Below are 27,113 nucleotides of genomic sequence, written 5' to 3' on the forward strand. Positions count from 1 at the left end.
TGGAATGCTCTTCTCCAGGGGGATGTTGACAACCAAGTGAAAGCCTTCACTGGACACATCCTTAATCTGCAACAAGAACACATTCCTCACCGGCAATATGTGACAAAGCCTACAGATCAGCCTTGGTTTGGCTTTCGTTGTAGAGAGGCTGCTACTGCTAAGTACAAAGCATGGCGAAGGTATAAGAGACATCCTACCACCTATAACAGGAACTTGCACATGCAAGCCTGTAGGCATATGGGTGATGTTCAAAAGTGGGCCATTACTAAATGGGAGGTGGACACTAAAAGAAAGTTAGCATCAGGTAGGGTAGGCTCCAAAACCTGGTGGTCCCTGGTCAAGGACAGACAAGGTTATCTGCCTGATGAACTTATTCCACCTCTAAATCGACAGGATGGGACCACCTCTACTAGTAGTCAAGAGAAGGCGGACCTCTTTGCTGAACACTTTGCTACCAAAATGCAAGTTCCTGATCCAGCAAGGGACCCTCCTTGGCTAGCTGCAAGAACTGTGTCAAAACTGTCAGTGGTGACAATAAGGCAGGAGGAGGTGCATTTCCTTCTTAAATCACTTGACCAAGAAAAGGCTGTGGGCCCAGACAAGTTGAGCCCAAGATTGTTGAGAAGATGTGCAGACCAGCTAGCAGCACCTCTAACTCGCATCTTTCAGCACTGCCTAGTACAGTGTAAATGGCCCTCTCCATGGAAAGAGGCAAATGTAGTCCCTGTTCACAAAAAGAAGAGCAGAGCAGAAATCAGCAACTACAGACCAGTGTCACTCCTGTCAATCACTGGTAAGATCCTTGAGACAATAATCTCAAGACAAATGACAGATTTTTTTGACTACCACTCACTACTTTGTGATCGTCAATATGGCTTCAGGAAAGGTTACTCTGCTGCTGATCTGTTGTTAAACCTCTCCACTAAGTGGCACCAGTCACTGGATGAATCCAAAGTCAGCTGTGTGGTAGCACTGGACATTGCTGGCGCTTTCGACCGGGTGTGGCACCAGGGCCTCTTAGCAAAACTTCAAGCACTGGGAATTGCAGGCTCTACGCTATGTCTCCTCAGTGATTACCTTCATGGTAGATCTCTAAGTGTAGTCCTCAATGGAACGGAATCAGCAAGGCATCCTATTGGGGCAAGCGTTCCACAAGGAAGTGTGCTGGGTCCACTGTTATGGAATGTCTACTTCAACGACCTTCTTCATCTCATCCCAGAATCACATGCATATGCAGACGACTGTACACTGACATTCACTTATCCAAGAGAAGAAATGCCAGCTGCTCTAAGCTACATCAATCACCAGCTGAGAGCTATATCAGCTTGGGGAAATAGATGGCAAGTAACATTTGCACCTGAAAAAACGCAAATGATGTTCGTCTCTAGGCACCATGATGGTAATGCTGGCGCAGTAGTAAGGATGAATGGGACGATGTTGGCACCTGGAGAAGAAGTTGATATCCTTGGGGTGAAATTTGACTCCAAACTAACCATGAAGAACCATGTTGTAAATCTTGCAAACAAGGCAGCCAGGAAGCTTACAGCACTTCGCCGTATCTCGCATCTGCTTGACAGTAGGGGTTGCAAGATCCTGTACGAGGCACAAGTACGCTCACACCTTGAGTATGCTCCACTTTCTTGGTTTGCCTGCCCCCCCTCTCATCTGCGACTGCTTGACAGAGTAGAGAACAGAGCAAGACGTCTCATCTCTCGCCTGGACCCATCCTGGATAGATCTGTCATTTCAGCAGAGCCTTCAACATAGGAGGGATGTGGGTGGCCTTACTGTTATGTACAAGGCCAATATTGTCAAAATACCACACTTGGATCCACTTCGAGGACAGCGTGAAACAAGCTTTTATGCCACAAGACGGGCAGAAAGCAGCAACTTCACTCTGGCTGTACCCTTCTCCAGAACATCACTCCATCTGAGATCATACATACCCAGGATGACTCGAGTATGGAACACATTCGTACAGCATAATGATGTCAACGAGATAACGTCAGTTGATCAAATGAAAATGCTGGCCCACAGATGGCTCCAACTTCATCCTGTTCCCTACTTGTATGTCTCATAACAAAAATGCTTTCAAATGAGCTGATGTAGGTAACAGCTCTTAGCTTGCCAATAAAGTTAGGAATCCTTAACCTGTAAATAGCTGTCAATAAAGCTAGGGATCCTTAACCTTGTCAAACCCTGTGTAAAAAAAAAAAAAAAAAAAAAAAAAAATTTGCGCCCATCAAGTGAGCAGGAAATTTCATGCCAATGTGACACTTGATGTAACTGATCAATGCCCATTTTAACATATCCAACTGTGCCCTTAGTTATGTAAGAGAATATTTATTTCAGGCTTGATTATATTTGACCTCGGGCACTTGCACTGGCTTATATTATCATGTCAGGTAAAGAATGACCGTAGATGTTAAGATTGGAAAGATTTACCTCTCTTCACACACCGTCAGCGTACGAGTGAATTCTTGCATGCACTTCTCGTGCATGCACGTCAATTTTGGCATCACTTCTCACAAAATGGTTAATAAATGATCTACTGATCTTTAAATGCAAAAATAAATGAGTTCAAAGAAACTCGGTCCAGACACATTGTCGTAATTAACATGTGGAGTCGAGTTTGTGTTTTGAATATTAAATCATCGTCAGGGTAAAATTATTTGTTGACGTGAACTTCAAAGTATGGAGTTCGCAGTTTTATTGGAAAAACAATTGCATTTATGAAAGAATCCCTTATTTTTTTGGCAAAATCAACGTGTCAGATACAACCAGCGTTGAATATTTCTAACCTCTCATATCTATTAAGGCTATTTGACCCTAATCTGTCAAATCTAACACATCCTTATTAAAATTTAACACGTGTGGTCTAACAAAATAAAACCACACTAGTTTAAGTATAATGATTATAATTCTGTCTTACAATACTTTCTAAACCTATTCCAGCTTTAATCCTTATGGCTGATTGGTTTATAAGGTTTAAAGCCTATTACAAAGGGTTATTAAGACTACACATCACCAGACTAAGATTTGTGGTGCTGGTCGTCACTCTTTCAAGATTTAATAAGCATATTCGTAATGAATATAATCATTTATTTTTCTAGCTAACTTTCTTCCTGTACATATTTTTTTTTTTTGTAAATAATTACCTGTAAGTGACAAGCTTCCAGTTCATCTCTAGTAATAAAACCAATATTGTATTAATAAATATTCCATAACATCGTTTTATTTTTTCAGTCCTGCACATAAAAACAGTAAAGAGTCATTACACATAACAAGCAGCTAACATTTCTGCACATAGCAAAAGCTAAGATTCCTTAAAAAATCGCAAGAAACATTCCTACACATTAAATCATTTAACATTCCAACACATACAAGCAGCTAACATTCAAGCATACACAACCTGTAACAATTACAATACACGACACAGTAAACTTTCCTAACATAAAAGAATAATCATTGATACATACAGGGGTACTCTTGGTTCAAGTGGTAGCGCGTTTGACACATCTCGAGGACCTAGTTATAAGTTATGTCCAATAACTAGTTATAAGTTATGTGCAATAAGCAAAGTCATGGGTCTGGTCACAGACCGGGCCGCGGGGGCTTTAATCCCCGAAATCCCTCTCCAGGTATACTCCATGGTATTTTTCCAAAATGGTTGGTAATATGTCATTGTGAATTAAGTATACTTTTAGATATTCCTTGAACAACGGTTTCTAAATTTTCTCAGAAGATTTTTTTTCTGCTTCTTTTTAGCACATAATGACGACAGCTATTAAACCAACTACAGGATCTGGGTTCGATCCCACTACAAGTACAAATACAAATCTGTATTCCGAAACTGCTGTACAGGATATATAATAATATGAAGACCCATAGAAAGCATAGAATTTCGGGCAAAACATAGACAATACTGTATTTAAAATTAACAGTTTTATTTTTCAGTATTTTTAAGAATCTAATTAATAGGAACTTAAAAATAGATACAAGTTACATGTTAATTTACATAATAAAATTTTTTTTAAATATATTTTCCTTGTTTTAGCAAGATGAATGGTAATAGTTAAATTATAAGAGTTTATATATATATATATATATATATATATATATATATATTATATATATATATATATATATATATATATATATATATATATATATATATATATATATATATATATATATATATATATATATATATAGATAGATAGATAGATAGATAGAGAGAGATATAAATTTATGTGTATATATAAAACTTTTTATTGTGATTTAGTTAAATGTAAGTTTTCATGAAATTTTTCTAGTAAAGACAGATAATACTTGATTACGGAAAAAATGGTTATAACAATGACTATAATTTTTAAAGGGGTGGACCGGTAAGCCAGCGGAAGGTCTCGGTCAGATGACCAAAAGCTCCAGCTGCGTGTCATCATATGATTTAGACCCGCGTCAGGAAACACTCGTCCTGTTTCCTGACAAACTTAGTACCTACCAAGATAATACTTACATATATACTATTTTTTTAGAGGGATGGACTGGTAAGCCAGCGGAAGGCCTTCGTCAGATGACCTAAAGCTTCATCTGTGGGTCATCATATGACTAAGATCCGCGTCAGGAAACACTTATCCTATTTCTTGACAAACCTACTTAAGATAATACTAGGTAAAATTATTATTGCAATAGCTATGTCTGAAAGAAGGGATTGCAACCTATCAAGTAATATATGAAAGTGGTAAGAAAAAACTGAAAGAAGTGCAGGGATGGAACTGGATGAAAATAATCAGATTTCAGGAATTGCTCGAAGTATATTTCTGTCAAAGAATCACATTAAGGTAAGGAGATGCTTTTTAATAGTAGCTTTAAAGCGGTTGGCTGATAGGCAGCCTTTTGAATCTTCAGGCAGAGAATTCCAGACTTTAGGGCCTTGTAAGTGCATTGAGTTTATTCAGGTTGAGATTTGTTCGGATTTTTACCCAGAAGGGTTAGCCATCCAGGAAAACCCAAGAAGGTCAGTGCGTCATCAAGGATTGTCTGTCTTATTGCCCTTGGGGTCCTTTATTCTTGTCCCCCTAGGATGCGACCCACACCAGTCGACTAACACCCTACTTATTGATAGGTGAATAGGTATAGCAGGTACAAGGAAACATGCCCAATGTTTCTACCCATGCCAGGGATAGAACCACGGACACTCAGTATGTGAGCTGAGTGTGGTGTCAGTCACGAAACAGTACTCTTAGAGAATGCATAATGTCTTAGGCAAGACTCAGCCTACACTATACTTAAAATTCATAATAAAAATAACACTAGTGGTACTAGTTACTAAAATTACAATACAAGATATGAAATAGTATACGCATTTAATAATAAATGGAAGCTGAAGGGAAGCTGGAAGAAAAAGAACGTGGACTAAACTGGATGAAAACAGCAGTTTCTGCACTTCTTTAACATAGTTTATTGCTGTCAACATTACATTAAGGTAAGGAGGTACTATTTTAACAGTAAATTTGAAGAGTTTGGCAAATAGGAAACCTTCGGAATTTTCAAGCAATGAGTTCCAGATTTTATGGCCTTTTATGCATATCAAAATTTTCACAGGTTGAGTCTGATAATTTGCACAAGAAAACGAAGGTTTTGCAGCAGAGATAGTTTTATGTTCAGGGAATTGTTCAGAAAATTTTTGGGAGGTTTTCTTAGGTTAGGTTCACTTAGGTTTTGGATAGATTATGTTAGATATGTTTAGGTTAAAATTTTTAAAATTTTTAACCTAACCCAACCAAGCTAAACCAAGCCGAACCCAGCCTAGCCTAATAAACCCAACGCAACCGAGCCCTACCCAACCTAGCCAAACATTAATCCTGAGCTAAACTCTTTTTTATGGAAAGCTGCAACAGAACATACAGATACAACAAATATACATACAAATTTGTAATTTTTATGCAGTAAAAATAGTGTAGCTTACACGTGATAAAACACTGGTAGGCGCACAAAAAATATACTTATTGTGCAATGCATTTCGAACAAACTAATCCTAATGCTTACATGTTACTCAAGGTCTAGACACAGACAAGTAGGATTTGTTATGCAGTTAACTACATTCATAAGTACAATAAGAAAGGTAGCTAATGAACAAATGGTCAGCTACATGAATTACATATTATTTCGAACTGATTCAGTGATCTTCAGTTTTGTGGAGTGATTGAACAGAGATGGTGAACTTACAGCAAGTTCCGTAGTTATAATAGAAATACAATGGACAAAATGTTGCATCAGTTACGTTGCTGTCTCAGTTACGTTAAGGAGAGGATGTGCTGTTTAACAATAGCTCTGAATCGATTCGTAGATAAGGGACCTTTCGATGCTTCGGGAAGGGAGTTCCAGATCCTAGAGCCATTTATCTGCATTGAGTTTTTGCATAGGCTGAGTCGGACACGGGGGATGTCAAAGAGGGTTTGGTGTCTTGTGTTATGCCTGTATGTTCTGTTCCAGCTATCAAGGAAAAGTTTCAGAGAGTTTATGTTATAATTTAATGTTCTATATATATAGTAGACAGTAGTACGAGAGCATATTTTCCATATTATGTTCATTTCTGAAGAAAGGGTGGGGGGAGGGGGGGGGGTAGCACTGGAATGAGTGATAGTCTACACAGAGGCTTTTTGTTGGGTTAATAATTTTAGGTGAATTGGTGCAGAATATCCCCAGGCACAAATACCATAGGTAACGTGAGGGTAAATTAGACCGTGGTATAATGTAAGTAGTATTGTTTGTGGTACATAGTAACGTATCTTGGAGAGGATACCTACTGGTTTGGAGACATTCTTGTCTGTGCTGAATGTGAGTATTAAATTTCAAGGTGTAGACCTAGGAATTTACCCTCGGTGTGACTTTCAATAGGAGAACCGTTAATTATTATATTAAGCTGGATATCTGAAGCTCTGTTTCGAAACAGCAAGTAGTATTAGGTATTAGTAGTATCAGGTGCTGATGAATGCAGGTAGCAGAGCACTGCGGTCAACCTTTTAATCCATTATTTAGATTTGAACTGTTTACACTGAAGGTATATTGGTTTTGTTCAGTACAGATGATTTCTGACTCCGGGTACTTTCCTCAAGTTCTGTCCCTTCCTTCAATAATAAATGTGCTGTATTTCCACCTTCTATGGGTATGCAGATTTGTCCCAATGAATGACTTGTGTATTGTTTGTGCTTTGAATCCTACAATTATTATTATAATCATAACTGAGTGCTAAACCCACAAGGGTCATATAGCGCTGCTTGTCCCACAGGAGCACTGGTATTCCAATATTTTAGTATCCATATTCGTAATGTTTCTCCTGTGTATTCTTTATCACAGCTTGCACTTGGAATGATGTGTACTCTAGTACTGTTGCTAATTGTGTGTGTCCAGGTCTGGTAGTGCCACCAACGATCTTTAACTTGACAACTGCTACTAATATTAGTACTGACGTTTGCAGTTTGGAACTAATTAATTACAGTAATTACAAACGAGTGACTCTTTTGATTGTGGAATTACTCTAGTTACGATTTTATATGAATGAATTATAACTAATTTTTCTTGGTCAGCTTTTTACTAGACGTATTTACACAGTCCGTGTATATTTTATACATATATGTGTTTTTCATAGAGATTGATTAAAACTATAGATTTAATTACTTACTGTGGCAGCCCCCTTCCCCACCACTGTTGACTTGTGCTTAATGTATTGGTAGGTGACCTGTGGGACAGCGGACGCGACACCTTGCCACACCATCCATCACGCACTATACCCAGACTCACTAACCTTCACCATAACAATGAAGGAGTGATGAACACATGTAAAACGTCTTGAGTTATATGCAATGTAGGAAAGAATTGGAATGAATATGAGAGAGAGAGAGAGAGAGAGAGAGAGAGAGAGAGAGAGAGAGAGAGAGAGAGAGAGAGAGAGAGAGAGAGAAAGGCAGTCCAGCTGCTGTATGTTTTTTGACATGTCACCCCATTCCTTCCATGCCAAATACGCAAAACTGTAGCAATGAGGAAGTAAAGAGCATATCTAAAGAGTATTGTGTTATACTGTTTTGTAGCTCTGTTCTTATTAACTCTTTAAAAGTATCTGACATGCTAGTATGCTGGGAACTAAAATGTGCTCGACGCTTTTGTATACATAATTTTTGTATTTTCAAATTTGTATACTCTTACCGTCTTAAGGTCTCGGCTCAGCTGCTTGAGTTACCTACGACCTCCTCCAGCCTGGGAAGTGACACCCCTGTACCGCATCATGAGTAACAATGCCTCAGCAGCGCATGTAAACAATAAGGCCAGCACTTGTTGTGCTACCATTGTTACTACTGGTTATAATCACAACCATGATTTTTAAAGAGGTGGATCGGTGAACGAGCGGAAGTCGTCGGTCGGATGACCAAAAGGTCCAGCAATGGGTCATCATATGACAAATCCGCGTCAAGAAACACTTGACCCTGTTTCTTGACAAACATTATACATACATGCATATATTCCTGTGCTGCCACTAGCTTCCCTGACAGCAAACAGGGTGAGGAACTGGCTTGAAGATGCCTTTTCTGTATCAGTTTTATTACAATTTCATGGTACTCTACCATGAATTCAAACAAAAGGCGCACCATGTGGATTTAACCTAGTATAACCCAATAAAGTCAGTGTCACTATGTTTCAAAGACTATTACATCTTGAAATAATCGTAACATTTTAAGATTTCATTGTACATGGTGTTGAAAAACAAAAAGTCAATAAAAATAAGAACCATTATTTGTGCCAATTTATCGAGACTAAGGCCAATTTTATAAGGGCTATGGCGTGCTATGCATCTCTGCATGTTGCAAGTACCAAATATTTTGAAACACACCTATTGTCCTAACAGCTGTATGACCCTATAGGTTTAGTGCTCGCGTTGATAACGATAATAATAATAGTAATAATAACAATAATAATAATAATAATAATAATAATAATAATAATAACTTCAAACAAAGTAGTTTAGATAATGTTAGACACTGAATTTTTTTTTTTTTAAAATTCGGCACATGGGAATTCCAATTTCATGGTTCACATTAAATAAACAATGTTTAATACTATTTTTAAATAAAAATCAGAGTACTGAATCTAAAATATTGGGTAAAAATTCTTTGGCTTGGAAGTGACTCTCATATTAATTAGGTTTCTTTGGGAAAATAGGTTCCGAGTACTGATCGGTGGGCTTACAATGAATTTTCATGAATGCATTAACAATGTCCGTTAGAATTCTATTGGTAATATTAATGTACTTACGTTTGGTGCCTTGGTGAGTAGATCTGCAGTGTTGCTGGATGGAAAGATTAGATGCCTATTCCAGCCTTGTTTTTTTTTCTGGGTGGAAAGGATTTAATGAGCCACCTTCAATTTTGAATGAATTATGATGGAAACTAAAGTGCAGAAAATGCGTTAACTAATTGTGTCAAATTTCTCTTTACAAATTCTGGGCTGCAAACTCATTAAGCTCTCAGATAATAAAGTTATCCAAAACTTTTTGTTTTCTGCTATGTTGAGACAAGTACAAAATTTTTTTAGTAGTGAATTTACAGAAACCATAAATTTCAGCCGTTGCTCTATTGTTCCTTCGTTAACTTCGATAGCGAACTGTAGGGAAGGAACAAACATGCGCACCTTATGGCATGGAAAGTTGAGAAACTTACTGTTAAAGCAAGAGACAGACAGATCCCGACATCGGTACTGGTAATCATCAGTCATTGGCACAACAGATATTACTGAACAGAATCAAGATTTTTTTCAGCTTAGCAAAACACTTGGTACATACATATTATACAGTAAACACCCAACCTATAATACAAAAATAGGTCAAGCCTAAATAATAGAAAAGCCGAATGCAGTGCTTCACTTCGTGTATCATTAGCAACTGACAACTCTTTGTTGTCAGATGTCCAACAGCTCCAATGGCGGGTCATCAGGTGACTAAGATCCGAGTCAGGATACATTGTCCTTTGTCATGAAGAACCTTACCTAACCTGTTCTTACCTCACATCCCACTTGTGTGTGTGGGTTTTATTTGTATGTTTTTCACAAAGTTTTCCCCTAAGATTTTTATTATCCTCAATATTGAATGAAGCATAGTCCCAGTAAAGCTTCTTCTGCCTACTGTCTTTATTATATCCATACAATACATCTTTAAGTGAGATTACATGTGGCTTATTTTCCAAGTGCGATAAGAGACAGAAACAATTTGTTTGTACATACTGCAGAAATTTAGAATGTTTTTTTGCCAACTATTGTCCTTATTGTTAACATATTTTATCAAAAAACTGTTGTGATGGCATGCAAGTGCATAAAGGCTGTGTAAACCCGAGACCTCAGCGGGAAAACATCTTGTAGAAGCCCTCAATGACCGTCTTAGCGGAGGACCTCCGCCGTCGAGACCAGCGGCGTCTTACTACGTCTCTATGCAGCTCGAAGAAGGCTGCTTGAATGGATGGGCCTCCATCACATGCTGATGTCATGAACAGCGATGCCCCCAGTTCTCCAGCTAGTTCTGTGGCTTCGTCTTCACTCACCTCTGCCAGATGACCTGATGAAATGGTAAACAGTTAAATATGTATAGCACATTTATTTAAGTTCCACTTTATATGAATATAATAATATAAATAATAATGATACAGTAACAACAGCAAAAACAACTAACAATAATGGGAAGAAAAAGAATGATGACCCCAATATATTTGCACTTTAGGTAATACCGATTTCGCCCACTTTGAGGTCTATTTGAAGCCACTTCCAGTGCTCAGACTGACTCAATTCCTGGCTATTTAACTAATATGCCTTCTGTTTCATCTACTGATCTCAAAAAAACTACCCATTCACCCTTCAGAACCAAAGGTCAGTAATTTGGCCAATTTTATTTTATTTTCAACAAATTCCAATTTAAAAACTAAAGTCCAAAACAAAAGCTATAAGCATTCACCCACTAAAACAACCTTCCATCTCTTCATTAATGGTTTTACCCAGTTTTTTGCTAATAAAATATAACCAAGAATGTTTGGTCATGGTTTAGGCTGTCCCGATAATTGAAGCTGATAAGGAGAAATCCATAAACAGACTGAGGGGGTCAGGGGGCCATCCGTCCACCCTTTTTCAGAAAAATTGCTCCCCCATTTTCTTTTGCCAGTTTGATGCCGTTTCATGCCACTTCTGATCGTCAACTGACCCAGACTTTGTCCATGTTAGTAGTATGTCTTCCAGTCTATCAGTTCAGTCAAGAAACAGAAAATAAAACCGTGAAAACCACCCTAGAAAAAAATACCCCAAAGTTATTTTACCCCAAACATAGGGCAAGTTTTTTTTGTGCTGTGCACTCCCATTGCATAGACCTATTTTCTCATGTTTAGGCCAAAAATTTGAGGGTGCCATGAATTATGTGTACTGTCATGTCATGAACTCTGATAGCTAGGGGGTTACCTGGAGGTTAGGTAAAGACTTAATTATAAATATTAATGCATTCACATTTTGTGAGAGTTTATTTTATGTACGTATAAAGAGTTCACACTTGTTGAGCAAACACTGGTCAAAAACCATGGATTTAATGGTTGGAAATCATGAGTGGCCTGGTAAGTGTTTACATTACCGCAACTTGTGGCACACTAAATTTGGGGTGTGTACGGGAGCTCACCTAACACACTATCTAACCCACCGTCCCTCTTGATTAAAACCCAACTTCCCACACTACATACCTACCCTGTGTGTAATAGTATTACAAGTGAAGAGGAAAAATGGGACCGTCAGTACTGTAGTGCTTTTGTTATTGCTGTTTTTTAACTTTCGACTTACTGGACAATCGGCATTACCAGACACCCTCTTCCTCTATTAGTTACTAAAGAAGTTATAAAAGAAGTTAGATCAGTCATTTAAATGAAGGTTTAACTGCATTTCCAATTACTAATAATACTTTAACAAATGATAACAATTTAGCCCAAACCTGTTTTGTTGGGCCTATTATGTTTTGGTTCACCCTTAATTGCAAACAAATTAAATTTCTTACTTGCAACCGTGACTATCCCTTTGTTCAATTATACTTGTTTTCATCATGGCTCCTAAGTGTTACAAGAAAGGGGAATGTGAATGTACTTGTAAGATGTAGTGAAAAATTACAGAAATAGTGAAATTAATAGACATGTCTGTTAAGTGAGACTGCAGCAGCTGATGGAATCAGGTATGATGTAAACTGACGTACAGTGCAAGACGTAAGGAAAAAATTATTGGAAGATTTATAAGTGTGACAACCAGTACAGGAGGCGTTAAGGTGTTTTTTTTTTTATTTGTGATCCTTACATAAAGCATTTAAGAAGGATAAAGACCCAAATGTGTGGATTGAAGAAAAGCATAATAGGGAAATTTGTAAAAAAGCTTTTCAGAATTTCTTTTAAGTCTTGTTTATGTAGATTATAGAAGTTGACATTAATTTATAATTTTATATATATATATATATATATATATATATATATATATATATATATATATATATATATATATATATATATATAAACTATTGAACAAGATTAATTTAAGGATAAATACAATACGCAAGGATTTTTGTAATCAATAAAAATACCAATTACAGTCATAGATAAAACTAACCAAGATCAGTTTTGTTGGCAACAATAACACAAGAAAAGTTTGGAGTGTGTCTGGCAGCAGCAACAGCAGCGTGAATGGTAGAGATGGCACTAAAACTTCGTCGGTCGATCAGGCTAAATGCCAGAAGGAAGCCGTCACCCCAGCGAGCGTGGGCCTCGCTTATTTCCCCCTCCTCCTGCACAAACAAAAATTAAGAATATATTCTCAAGAAACGTTACATGATCATAAAAGAAATTACAATTTTCCCTGGATTTAGACAGTTTTGTGTGATTTTATTAACTTGCTTCTAAAGCAAGTCGTGGAGCCAAGAGGAAACGTGTGGTTCTCAGTGTTAAGCTAATGAGCTAATAGAGAACGTCAAGTCTGGCCTCTCAATAGCACATCTTCGCAGTAATCTTCATCAATTTCACAGCTACTCTGATTCAGAATAAAAGTTAGTCTGAGTGGCTACTGCTGATCATGGCAATCTGCACCTCATCTCTCCACCATAAAAACGTTAGTAAAATTACTACTACTGCAGATTATAATACCCATATTCTTATGGTCCAGTTGCATTCTGAACCATCAGACCAAGTCCTCTAGTTCAAAGGACAACCTGACAATCATGAAATTTTTTTTCATAATTTGGAAGTTACGGGCAATCGCCAAGATCGTACACGAATCTCCCCCTCCCCACTTTATCAGTCCATTAATAAGAGGGTTCACTGTATTTGCATATACTAGAGTTTATGTTGTGAAAGACTTGTTAAAATATCGCTACAAAAGATAAGGGCAGGTGTCCTGTATTCGATTTAAAAGTTGGAAAGAATGTTAAGCCAATTCTTTTAAAATACATATTAAGAAACAAAAAAAGTAAAATCATCAAATGCACTCAGATTAAAAAAGCTTTTTTCTAGCCTTCCTCATAGCAAAATCATCCAAAAGTTCATCAAAATTTGTCTGTCTAAGTTTGTCACTCTCAATGCATATTGTGGAAAATTGCATTTAGCTGAATGTATCATTATATACATAACAGTAAATGAACAAAGATAATTATTATTTATCAGTTAGACAAGTAGGAATCTGGGACACCTAGGTCGCAAAAAATGTCCCCCTTCGATACCTACCACTGTCATATCCACAAGTTGCTCTGGACCTGTTAATTAAATGAAATATACATACACCAGGAATGCTGGTAAATATATAAATTTGTGGACTGTATATTAAATTAAAAAATGATTATATATAAATACACATACACATAACAGAAGGATAATATATCTTAATCATAACGCTCACCAATTTGACTGGATATTAAGTTGTATCATACTCAGAAAAACCTCACTAAATTTATGAAAACACTGGCCAGAATTATACACAAACCTAGAGAGCTTATCTGAGGTTCCTGGAGCTGTCTTGTCCAGTCACCTGATATCTCAAGTTATGCAGGAATGCACATCCTATTTGAGAAGTGTCAATCCAATTTTAACCTCTAGAGCACGAAAAATTCTTCCCATTACATTAACGATGTATCCAATTCAAAACCACAAAATGGCGACTGACTCCCCCAGCCGCAGGTTTCACATTTTCGACATCATACTTCTTTTAAAAATACAATATAGAGCATCTATTTACCTATAAATTACCGTATTTCCGGAAAATATATACAGTATTTTCCACACATATAATGCTCAGTGTGGACAACCTTTGTTGAGACATTGTTGCTCTCCCTCTCTCGAGCAGTTAGTGACCATTAGGCTAAGAAATAACCGCAAGATTGCTTCTACATTAGGGAAGGCCATTTGTATATAATTTGATAAAGGCCTGTATGAGAGTGACTGCTCTTCTGTAGGCCTGACTTTGTCTCACGCACAAGTGAAAGTGCAAAAGTTCATCAATAAGTTACAGGTGAACATCTGGGGTATGTTGTCATCAACAGTTCAACACCTTGCTGAGTTCCTTGCTTAGATGCTGTCAGATTAGCAAAAAAGGAAAGCATTTGTACACAGTAGCTCTTCTTAAATTACCTGCAAGTGCATCTAGTATAGGAACAGAGGATTTTATCCTAAACTTATCTCGTGAAGAGAGTTCATCTAAGCCTGCAGTGGTTCCCAAACTTTTTCAGCTTGTTACCCAATTTAACATGCCACATAAAGCATGTTACCCCTTTCACAAAATGTTGTTATTATTGATATATATGGCTAAATTAAAACACTTGAGATATTTTCTTTTATTTATTGTATTTGAACATTGTGCATCTCTAATGACTATTACCAAAGATGTCAAGAACATCAGTGGGATGGATGGAGTTGCATACTTGAAGCTAGTTTAGGAATTCTTGGCTTCATACCAGCTTATGTCTACCTCGGCTGATGCTCACAGATAAACTGACAGTGTGAAATAGAGGCAAACTCAGGAAGTGAGTGACGCGTACTGGACAGGTCGATCTGGGCTACTGAGTGACTTTTGTCCTGAAGCATACTTGTCAAAATACTTTTGGGTTTCCACACACTTAGCTATATATTTCTTCTTTTCTAATACTGTATATTAGTTTTTGATGTTTGTTATTTGGTTTAACTTTATTACTTACTTATAATAGGTTTACTTTACAACTTTATATACTAAGACAAAGTTAACAATAATCCTCATACCGGGTACCGCATTGTTTTCTTGATTTTCAGAATTCATAACTTTTTTTTCTGTCACCCCTCCATTACCCCCCAAAAATGGTTAAATTACCCCCAGTTTGGGAACCACTGATCTAAGGCATCAGGACCAGGTGCACTTCCCACTTTTCCTCGCCGTTTCCTTACTCTTTGTCTTCTTGTGACAGTTCTCTAGTTAACATTTAGCAAGGTGAGTTTTGCTTGTTGTTCAAGCTCATCGAAATCTCTAATTCTGCTTAAATGATCCTGAAGTGAACTGTACAAACATGCACAAATACTCAATACTCTTATTTCTGAATGACTCTGCTGACCTTGTGAATATGACCTAGACACGGGTCCAGAAATGCAGCATAAACACAAATTCCAGTTTTTCTTGCATAAGATTGTTAGCTTGAAACCTAATATCAACCTTCTCATTAACATCAGAGTACAAATGACTGAGGGGCCTCAGTCAACTTATCAATCTCACTGCTTTCCTGGAAGAACAAAATCAATACAGAAATCAATGCTTGTGTCGAGATATTGGCTTAAAACAGTATTATTAAGAAATGGAATTCAAGGAACATTACTGAAGGGTCGTTTAGAGACTACAGTGCGTTGTGATAGCATGTGTAAGAAAGGCCTATGATAGTATCAAAAATATTATACACCTAGGCTTTAGGCTTCAGCCTGCCAAGCCTATAGGTAAATCCGGCACTGTCTGTATCAGTAGCAAGCTGACCCGTATCGCATGAAGACGTACCTTGTGGGTTCTCTGTGAACGGAATCAACCATGCCCTTACTGGAGCAGTTTAAGTATTATTATTTTATTGTCATCATTATCGTTATTATTATTATTATTATGAGTGTGGGGGAGGTGTGTGAGACAGTGGGTAGAATGAAAGAGGGTAAAGCAGCTGGGACTGATGGGATAAAGACAGCAATGCTAAAAGCAGGGAAGAGGGATATAGTTTTGGAGTGGTTGGTGTTTTTATTTAATAAATGCATGGAAGAGGGTAAGGTACCTAGGGATTGTCAGAGAGCATGCATAGCTCCTTTGTATAAAGACAAAGGGGACAAAAAAAGAGTAAAAATTTTAGGGGAATAAATCTGTTGAGTATACCTAGTAAAGTGTATGGTAGAATTATTGAAAGAATAAAGAATTGTGTCCGAAATTTATTTTTTTTTGGTTTGTCGTTATTCACAAACCCTTCCCCTTACAAGCAAACTTTTAACTATTTGTGACTACCGCTCCCTACAATTTCAAAGACCCAGCTTATTTTACCCCTAAAGGGTTACTACTGACCTGACCAGCAGTGTCGTAGATGTGCATGACAGCCGGATCATCATCAACTGTAGTATGATGACGGTACGCAGCTTCAAGTGTTGGGTCATACTCCCAGATAAATCTCCCAGTTAGCAGCCGCACCACTAGAGCTACAACCAAACAAGCAAAATCAGTTGAATCACCATAACTTTAACTAAATAATTTCCTCTATTACTAACTGGATAATATTTGCATGGTTGGTGCTCTGTCTTAATAGACATTTTTGTTAAGCCTTGCTGTGGGTAAATCATTTTGGGTATTGTGACATCATGATCTTGGATAACTTTTCTCATTGTCCTTTTACTGGGTACCTGACCATTCTGGTGTTCAGGGCAGCAAACTTGCAAAGTCCTTTGTATGTTTCAGACCTCTGGACTTTTGAGTTTCTAACAGTAAGTTTTCTTTTTTCCAACCATTTCCCAACTTTGTTTTGCAATTTTGAGATCCAAGCTATTAACTAACAAACTGATTTTAATCAAACTCACAATAGTATTACAGGCTATCCTCTTCACTGATGTCGGTTATGAAAGCCACTCTTGACTGTATGATGGACACATTAGGTTTACACATGGACATCTCATGTCGTGCTGACAATCAAGCATCTTTTGATTGTCGTGTTTGTCAAAGAGCACCTAGAGTTCATTTTTGACCTCTCCTTCAATGCCCTTTTGTTCTCTGACTGCCCTCCTCTCAGAAAATACAAGATTCATTCTATGATTTGTTAAATGTTTAATGTTAAATGAATTAACTATGACCTCTGGCACATAACCTCATCTTCCATATTTTTTCCCTTATTATGTGCTGAATGACCTATACACTTTTAACACTTTTATGAATATAATATAGCTTCATCTGTTAATATAAAACACAAAGAATGGATTTTACTTGCCAGATTTACCAACTGCTGGAGCTCCAAGTACAACGAGTCGGGAGTCAGAGGTGTTCTTCTTATGGCCAGATGAAGATGTGAAGGTAGGGGGTCCTGACCAAGGAGAGAGGTGTGTGGTGCTGCTGCTGGTGGCAGTGGTTGTAGTAGGGGTTGTGGTACGTGTAGTGCTGGTGGCTGTGGTTGTAGTAGGGGTAGTGGTACGTGTAGTGTTGGTGTTTGGAATGCGAGGGGTGTTAGAACCTGTGCATGCAGAAGTGGTGACAGTGTTGGTACTACAGTTATTAAGACTGGTGATGGGAGTTGTGTTTATAGTGTTGGAGGATGATAGTAAGGTGGAAGTAAGCATTGCCCTGGTGGTAGTTAAGGAGGTAGTGGTGGTGCTAGCCTCTGTGGTTACTGTGGTAGGCATAGCTGTAGAAATGGTGGTAGTGACCGCCATTGGGGTAGACATAACAGTAGCTGGGATAATAGGCGAAGATGACTGGGCAATTCTTGCCTGGCTTGAGGTTTAGGAACCACTGGTGGTGGCGGTGTGAGGAGCATTGTAAGTGGGTGCACCACTGTCAAGCTCCACAGTGGTGAGGCAGGCGGTAAGTGCTTGTGGCAATGGATATGGCGGTTGCAGAAGTACGTTGAGATAGAAGATGGCAGTGATAATTATATAAACAGAAGTGGTGACAGTGACCAAGTAGATAATAACATTGTGGGTGGTGGGGGCTGTGGCTAGGTGAGTTGTGTAGTGGTGATGGTGGTATATATAAGCTGGAAGAAGGGTTTGTGGTGGCTCTGTATATCGCTCTTCCTTCTGTATCCTGCAAAATGCAAAATTCTTGCATTATTATAACTGCATGCTGATGATGAATTTGGAATTGATACACAATTATGCAATTTGAATATGCCAGTTGGGGTGCGAGTATGCTTAAGGAGCACGTAAGTTCCCTTGTCTTCTAATAATATGCTTAGTTTTACACTATAATCTATCTTGTCCATAATTACTATCGCATATGCTTTGTCTGCTTTCGTAAGGTGAAGTCTAGAATCTATCCTTAATCCATGGTATGACTTAACAAATCTTTGAGAACATTTGTGTTGCAGAGGTCTGAGCAAAGCTCAGAGAGGCTACAGTATACAAACAGTGGGGGGGAAATGTAGAATGAGCCAAAAAATGTTAGGTACATGCCTTGTGGTAAGCCACCAAGAAACAGTACCACCAGTGTAGGTTTGTGAGCTGAATTCTACACCAAGTGACTCCTCGATTTTGTACCCGCGCTGTCGACAAACCATGTGATGTCCAGAGGTGTGATGCAATCACATGAGAGTGCAACATAAACAGCCAATAGCGACAACAAGACTTCCACTTCAACCCAAAACAAAAATAAGCTATTACTAATACTACTACTACTAATAATAATACTTATAATACTAATATATAATACTTAATAATACTAATAATAATACTGCTAATTACATTCCTTTTAATAATACCAACTCAACTCCAAATCTTCCAATTTCTCTAACGATTTCTCCAAAAAACACAAAAGATGCCACAATCTTCAATATCTAAACCACGACAACAATCACTATCCCACACATTCGTCTTAACCATTTTAACAAGACGTGGAAATTTCCACCGTTCACCAATATAATGCACCAAACAGTTCATTATGTTAGAAAAACTAAAATGCCTCATAGCTCAGTGGTAGAGCGTTCTGCTCACACTCGAAAGGACATGGACTCGAATACGGTGCTAGTCAAGAGTATAGGCAAGTCTCTTCACACCTATTGCAATTATTCACTTGACTATAAATTGTACCTAGGAGTTAGTGGGCTGTTGTGGATGGTATCCTACAAAAGAGTATCGAAGAGTACCCAACAGATATAAGCCACAGTACTTCACTTACTTGGTAAATAACTCCCTGAGGTAAATAATAATCTAAAAAAAAAGTGTTTCTTCTTCAAGTTTATTACTGTGTGTCAAGCTGGACTGACTCCAGAATGTGGAAAGCACCACCATAGCATACAACCGTTACCTGTCACTTTCATACACTGTTTACTGTCAGTCAAAACATCCTGTAGAGCTATGACCTATATGTACCTGCAGGGGTCAAGTCTCCTGGTCCCGCCTCTTCGCTGGTCGCTACTAGGTTCACTCTTTTCTGATTTCGAGAACCTTATCGTATCTCTTCTTAAAGCTATGTATGGATCCTGTCTCTACCACTTCACTTTCCAGGTCGTTCCGCTTCCTAACTATTTTAAGGCTGAAGACATACTTCTGAGCATCCTATTGACTCATCCGAGTTTTCAACTTTCGGCTCTGCCCTTGTGCTTCTGTTTCCCATCTCTTTAACATTCTGTCCCTGATCACCATTTAATTCCTTTCAGTATCTATCTGTTTGCAGCAAAACGCAAGTGTTCTAAACAGCCGTCCCATTAAGGGAGAGTTCGTGATGTTGAGAGGGGCTTTCGATCCAAGAAAACAGGCTTATCTCATGTTTCTTGGACTGAACCGTATCAGAACTAATGGAGCTAAGGGTGGATGTATCCATTGACCAGCACTAGGCGAATGTATTGGCTCTGTCGTAATTCACGTTTCCCATTTTTCCTCCTTTACTACAATAATGTCAGTATAGCTACTGAATTCCCTTATACGTATACTTGTGTAGTATATTGTAGATCATATCATCCATATATATATTTAGGCTCCCTGGTGAGTAGGCCTGGGATCTTCAGTCAACTTGGCGTCCACCAGGACGCTGACATGTCCCTAGGGGAGCTCTCCATCGGGCTGCTAACGGAGTCACTGGCTTCTTGGACCTCTTGGGGAGGGTCGATGGTGCTCGTGCAAGCAGCAGATCCCGGGGCAACTTGCTGCTGTTTGCAATGGCTGTCTACCGAGGAGAGACAGGCACCTAGCAACATCTGTTGTTGGGGCAATGGATGAATTCCCTGCTATGTTTCTTAACTGCTCATTACTCTGTAATTTGTCTATGATTGTAATCATGTGATAACGTGTTTATCATTCATTACCTTTGAAACTTGTCATGATTTTGACCAGCTCTACCTGGAGCTCCGTACCTTTGTAAATTCTCATGATTAATTTGTTTATGATTCATTACCTTTGCAATTATTCATGAGTGTGACCAGCTCTACCTGGAGCTCATTACCTTTGTAACTTGGTCATGATTATGACCAGATCTAGTTCATTACCTTTGTAACTTGCTCAGCTATCAAAACTTTGGAGTCCAGTCCCTGGACCAATTATGTACCTCTGTAATCTTTTGACTACCACCCACAGGATGGGTATGGGGTGCATAATAAACATATTAAACTAACTGGTGAGTGGGCTCAGTGACTAGCATGTGTGACGTCACGTGACGCTGTTGTGAGCCCTTCGCGCCTAAGATCCTTCTCAGTTCCCGCATAGGTCTATGCCAGGCAAGACAGCTGTTTGGGCTCTCCCCCTTCACACTCTGCAATATAGTGTTACCATCCAACAACTGTGTTTATCTCCAACCTTCATATCTCCTACGAACCCCCACTACAATAATACCATGACGAATATTAGAAGGTAAAGAGGGTTGAAAACATAGAGCAAGAGAGAGAAATGTTGGTAGGAGGGTAGCAAGTGATAAATATCTCTCTGATATATGCTGACAGGTGGTGAATAGGTAACAGGCAGCCTTAATGAGCCTCGTGTAGTCGATAGGTTTTAAACCTAATAAAATAATCAGGAAGATTATGGATGGTAGGGACGCTATGATAGGCTAGTCAATAGAACAATAAGCTGGAGAAGGCAACAGCAAGCTAGAGTTGGCAAAGCAACAAAACAGAGAAGGCAGAACAGTAAGCTGAAGACAAGAGAACTGTCAAATAGAATCGGCAGAACAATAAGCTAGAAAAGAAAATAGCAAATTAGAGCCGGCAGGACAATAAACTAGAAGTAGAAAAGTAAGCCAGAGATGGTAAACAGAGAGCTAGAAACAGCAGAACAGTGAACTAGAGACAGCAGAACAGTAAACTAGAAATGACAATATAATGAGCTAGAGAGGGCGGTATAGTAAACTAGAAGTGGCAGAACAGCGAGTTAGAGACGGCACAACAGTTAGAAATAACAGAACAGTAAGCTAGAGACGGTAAAACACAAGAGAGTGCTGGAGATGGCTCCAAATTCATCCTATTCCCTATTTGTAGGCATCATAACAGAAAACTGTTTAAAATGAGCTGAGGTAGGTTACAACTCTTACCTTGTAAATTAAAGTAGGAACTCTTAACCTAACCCTAGAAAAAAACAGTGTAAAAGACAAAGAAAGAGAGAGAGAGAGAGAGAGAGAGAGAGAGAGAGAGAGAGAGAGAAATTGAGGGATGATTGTATTGGGAGGGATTGATAGATAGATAAGGAGAGATGGAAGGGGTTGGGAGGAAGAAGAGGTTAGCTGGAGAGCTGTAGGTCCGTGTCTCGGGTGTCACCTTGCAATATTCATACTTTAAGGGCGACAGGCGATCGCGCCTTACTGAGCACCTGATGTCATACACTCTATGACCAATTATTCTGCTCTCTTGAACCATATTTTTGTTTCTAATATTCTATCCTGCCTCTCCTTTTATATCGATCCTTTTGTAGCTCATTGTTCTGCCTTCTCTAGTTCCCTGCTCTACCTTTTTAGTTCACTGTTCTGCCATCTCTAGTTCACTGTTTTGTCATCTCTAGTTCATTGTTCTGTCATCTATAGCTCATTGTTCTGTCATCTCTAGCTCATTGTTGTCATCTCTAGTTTATTGTCATCTCCAGTTCATTGTTCTGTCACCTCTTGTTTACTATTCTGTCATCTTTAGTATATTGTTCTGTCATCTCCACCTCATTGTTATGTCATCTCTAGTTCACTGTTCTGTCACCTCTATGCCTCCTCAGTGATTATCTTTAAGGTAGATCTGTAAAAATAGTTCTCAACCGGATAGAGTCAGTAAGGCAATCTATTGGTGCAAGTGTTCCACAGGGAAGTGTGCTGGGACTATTGTTATGGAATGTCTACTTCAATGACCTCCTTCATCTCATCCCAGACGATTGTTCTCTGACATTCGCTCATCCAAGAGAGGAAATACCAGCTGCTCTAAGATATATCAATCACCAGCTTACAGCTGTCAGCCTGGGGATAACAATGGCAGGTCGCATTTGCTCCTGAGAAAACACAGAGGATGACGGTTTCTAGGCACAAAGATGGTAATGCTTGAGAAGCGTTAAGAATAAATGGGAGAGTGTTGGTACCTGGGGAAGAATATGATATCCTTTGGGGTGAAATTTGACTCCAGACTGACTATGAAGAACCACGTTGTAAATATTGCAAACAAAATATCCAGGAAACTTAGAGCACTTAGACGTATCTCACATCCGCTCAACAGTACAGGTTGCAAGATTCTGTACGAGACACAAGTACACTCATATCGTGAGTATGCTCCACTTTCTTGGACTGCCTTCTTCTCCCCCCCCCCCGTCTCATCTGCGACTTCTTAACGGAAAAGAGAACAGAGCAAGACGATTCATTTCTCGTCTGGACCCAGCCTGGAGAGTTCTGTCATTTCAGCAGAGCCTTTGACACTGGAGGGACGTGGGTGGCCTTACCTGGAGGTTATTCCGGGGATCAACGCCCCCGCGGCCCGGTCCATGACCAGGCCTCCCGATGGATCAGGGCCTGATCAACTAGGCTGTTACTGCTGGCCGCACGCAGTCCAACGTACGAGCCACAGCCCGGCTGATCCGGCACTGACTTTAGGTATCTGTCCAGCTCTCTCTTGAAGGCAGCCAGGGGTTTATTGGCAATTCCCCTAATGCTTGATGGGAGGCTGTTGAACAGTTTTGGGCCCCGGACACTTATGGTGTTTTCTCTTAGTGTACCAATGGCGCCCCTACTTTTTATTGGCGGCATTTTGCATCGCCTGCCCAGTCTTTTACTTTCGTAGGGAGTGATTTCTGTGTGCAGATTTGGGACCATTCCTTCCAAGATTTTCCAAGTGTAGATTATGATATATCTCTCCCTCCTGCGTTCCAACGAGTACAAGTCAAGTGCTTCCAAGCGTTAAGGTGCTTGACAGAACTTATACGTGCAGTAAAGGATCTCTGTACACTCTCTAGATCTGCGATTTCACCTGCTTTGAATGGAGATGTTAATGTACAGCAGTATTCCAGCCTAGAGAGAACAAGTGATTTGAAAAGGATCATGGGCTTGGCATCTCTCGTTTTGAAAGTTCTCATTATCCATCCTATCATTTTCTTTGCACGTGCGATCGTGGCACTGTTGTGATCCTTGAAAGTGAGATCCTCAGACATTACTACTCCCAGGTCCCTTACATTATTTTTCCGCTCTATTGTATGGCCGGAGTCAGTAGTATACTCTGTTCTAGTTATTATCTCCTCCAGTTTTCCATAACGGAGTAGTTGGAATTTGTCCTCATTGAACATTCATATTGTTTACCGTTGCCCACTGGAAAACTTTGTGTATATCTTCTTGGAGGTTAACCTTGCTGTTATGTACAAGGGCAATACTGTGAAGATACTACACTTGGCTCCACTCCGAGGACAGCGAAAATTGAGTTTCTACACAACAAGACGAGCAGCAAACAGCAACCACACTGTGACTGGACTCTTCTCCGGAACATTGCTTCATCTGAGATCATTTTTTCCCTAGGATGACTGGAGTGTGGAACATGGTCGTACAGCATAACGTCAACGAAATAAAGTCAGTTGACCATATGAAATCGCTGCCACACAGATGACTCTAACTTCATCTTCCCTATTTGTATAGCTCATAACAGCAATAAAGCTTTCAAATGCGCTAATGTAGATAACAGCTCTTAGTTTATAAATAAAGTTGGGAACACAGGATTTTAGCTTTGCGTAAAATAAACAGCGAGAGAGAGAGAGAGAGAGAGAGAGAGAGAGAGAGAGGAGAGAGAGAGGAGAGGAGAGAGAGAGAGAGAGAGAGAGAGAGAGAGAGAGAGAGAGAGAGAGACAGTTGCATTTGCATGCAACTGGAGCATCACTAAGCTGCTAGTGATTGCCCGACGGATTTAAGTGGACAATAAGGATATCCTCGAGTACACAGGAGCTCTGTCACAGGAGACGATAGACCAACTTGATTCTGGTAGTCGCCCCGTCATGCAGTCTAGTGGGTATTTTATGTTTCCCATACACATAACTTTCTGAATACTAGTGCTTTCAAATCTCTGGGAATCTGTGTTTTCTCGTCTTCTAGAGCCGATATCCTTCAGCAGGATGGTTTAACGTGGATATCTTTCCCGTATCTTTGAGGTTTAGGTGGCTGAGGTTATTGGATACAGGGGGTACGTACCTTCTCTTGATAACTCAACAGCCAAAATATTTCTAGAATTCTGTTTCCTTGTTATATACTGTGTATATTTTTTCTTTGTACTCCAAATGAAAGTCGTGATTTTTTTTTTTTCAAAAAGTTATTTATCTCAGATAATCATGGAAATGTATGGTCCATACAGGTTTGAAGCAGTTTTGTGAAAATGATGATCTGAGTCACAGTTCTTCGTGTATCCGAAAAGAAAGTATGATTACAATGCCCAAGTCGTTGAACTTAACAGGAAGGAAACCAAAGTTGTCGTTGAACGTACTGTAAAAAGCCGGGTTCTGGGGTGCTCTTGTAGGCAGCGCTCTTGAAGAGGGGGATTTCAACTGGAGCCACCTACCCACCCCTTTCCTCAGACCAAGTCAGATATGCCTCTTATTACCCCCGAGGTGTTGCACGACCCTTTCGGGTTTAAGGCTTCTATTTGAAATAATTACAATTTGGTAGGCTACTGCAGGCAGCATCCACTGTAAAGTAACCAGAGAGGAAGCCAGGCCACGAAAAAACTAGTTTGTCAGGGACAAGGTGACGCCATGTACAAGTCTGCTCGGCTTTCCCCCCTGTCAACCCTCCCTCCCGAAACACGAGTCGTGGACGCATTTTTAATATATTTATATGTCGTGCCGAACACGTAAAACTTGCGATTTTGGCTTAAATAGCTATGCTTGCCGAATAAGGAGAGCGAAAATTTGTTTATGCAATAATTTCGGAAAAATCATTCTGAACATAACGAAAAAAATATATTTCATTGTCTTTATTTACTATTAAATTACTGTAAACTTATCTAAAATATATTTAGCTGGATTAGGCTAAATTAAATTGCGCTTTTTATAATAAGGTTAGGTAAGTTTTCTAAGGATCTTTTGGTACAAGATTATTATTTTTTAATTAACATAAATAAAAAATATATATATTTAAACGTATAAGAGAAAATTTTAGAAAGGACTTAATTTTAAATGAGCTCATTCTAATTGACCAGTTTTACCTATTCGGCACGGCACACACACACACACACACACACACACACATTATATATATATATATATATATATATATATATATATATATATATATATATATATATATATATATATATATATATATATTATATATATATATATATATATATAATATATATGATGAACCACAAACGATGTATGTACTTTTTGTGTTAGCCGCGCTTCATGTTATAGTTTCATGATATTAAGAAATCGGAGCTACTCCCCCCTTCCTCGGATTAAAGTTTATTACCACCTATTTCCCATGGTGCGTAATGTTGTGGTACACTCTAGTGTATTCTTGAAAGAATCCCAACAGTTTCGGAAATTTATTAGGTATGTAGCAGCGGTCTGCGGCATTTTTGGATGCTGTCAATATATATGCCTAAAAATATTTCATCTCGTCTATGAATGTGTGTATTATTTACCTTTAGGTTTAAATGAAGAGTTTTATCTTACTTCTCAAACAATATGTGCTGAGAACGAGGTTGTTGGTTGCCATTAAAGTAGTTAGCTTTAAAACCTCGTCATTATCTATGATGGTAAGAACAACCAGATCTGGATTTGGCGAACGTTGTCAACTGCCAAAAAAAAAATGGTTTAAATTCATAAGCATCAGATAGCTTATTGCTGGAGATAAAGAGTAATAAAGGCGCTAGGATGCTGCCCTATAGCATCTCTATGTTGATACTCTGAGGTGATGGTCACATGATAGTCTGTCGTGAAGGTAGAACTTTATGCAAGAGTATCATTATTATAATGATGGGGGAAGTGCTAAACCCGCACGATTATACAGCGCCTTTGAGGGGGAGTGATTTGGAAGATATTCAGGCTTAATTCAGGGAACTGGAGCACAGATCCAATTCCTTAGATCAAGAGCCTCTCACCAGCCTCAAGGAACCTCCCTTGAGGGAACTTTATGTAAGAAATATGGCCTCTGATTCACTCTGAGGTGATGGTCACATGATAGTCTAAGTTTTAAAGAGTATCAGATGTGCTAAACCCGCACGATAATTTGTGAGGAAGATCAGGCTTAATCTTCCAATTCCTTAGATCAAGAGCCTCTCACCAGCCTCAAGGAACCTCCCTTGAGGGAACTTTATGTAAGAAATATGGCCTCTGATTCTATAATATTCTAGTTTAAAATAAGAGTGTCTAATTTGTGAGAATCATTTAATCTTAGATCACTAAATATGCCCAATGGATATTCATTTTTTTCTCGAGACACATAGACTGAGTCAGT

The 27,113-nt window shown here is 38.8% G+C and overlaps 1 protein-coding gene across 10 annotated transcripts in view; it reads right to left on the minus strand.

Moving 5' to 3' along the window:
• Window positions 1-6,626: 6,626 nt before the first annotated feature.
• LOC128687382 (ras-related and estrogen-regulated growth inhibitor) overlaps window positions 6,627-27,113 on the minus strand; it is a 34,405-nt gene continuing 13,918 nt past the window's right edge. For all 10 annotated transcript variants that reach the window (XM_053774841.2, XM_053774834.2, XM_053774832.2 and 7 more), the window contains 4 exons: window positions 17,506-18,317; window positions 16,596-16,726; window positions 12,666-12,840; window positions 6,627-10,602 (listed from right to left, as the gene is read on the minus strand). In XM_053774841.2, the coding sequence (XP_053630816.1) occupies window positions 10,388-10,602; window positions 12,666-12,840; window positions 16,596-16,726; window positions 17,506-17,956 (972 nt within the window). In that variant the 5' untranslated portion in view covers window positions 17,957-18,317 and the 3' untranslated portion in view covers window positions 6,627-10,387. The remainder of the gene's footprint in view (window positions 10,603-12,665; window positions 12,841-16,595; window positions 16,727-17,505; window positions 18,318-27,113) is intronic.

Source organism: Cherax quadricarinatus, chromosome 40 (assembly GCF_038502225.1).
Source record: "Cherax quadricarinatus isolate ZL_2023a chromosome 40, ASM3850222v1, whole genome shotgun sequence".
NCBI lineage: Eukaryota > Metazoa > Arthropoda > Malacostraca > Decapoda > Parastacidae > Cherax > Cherax quadricarinatus.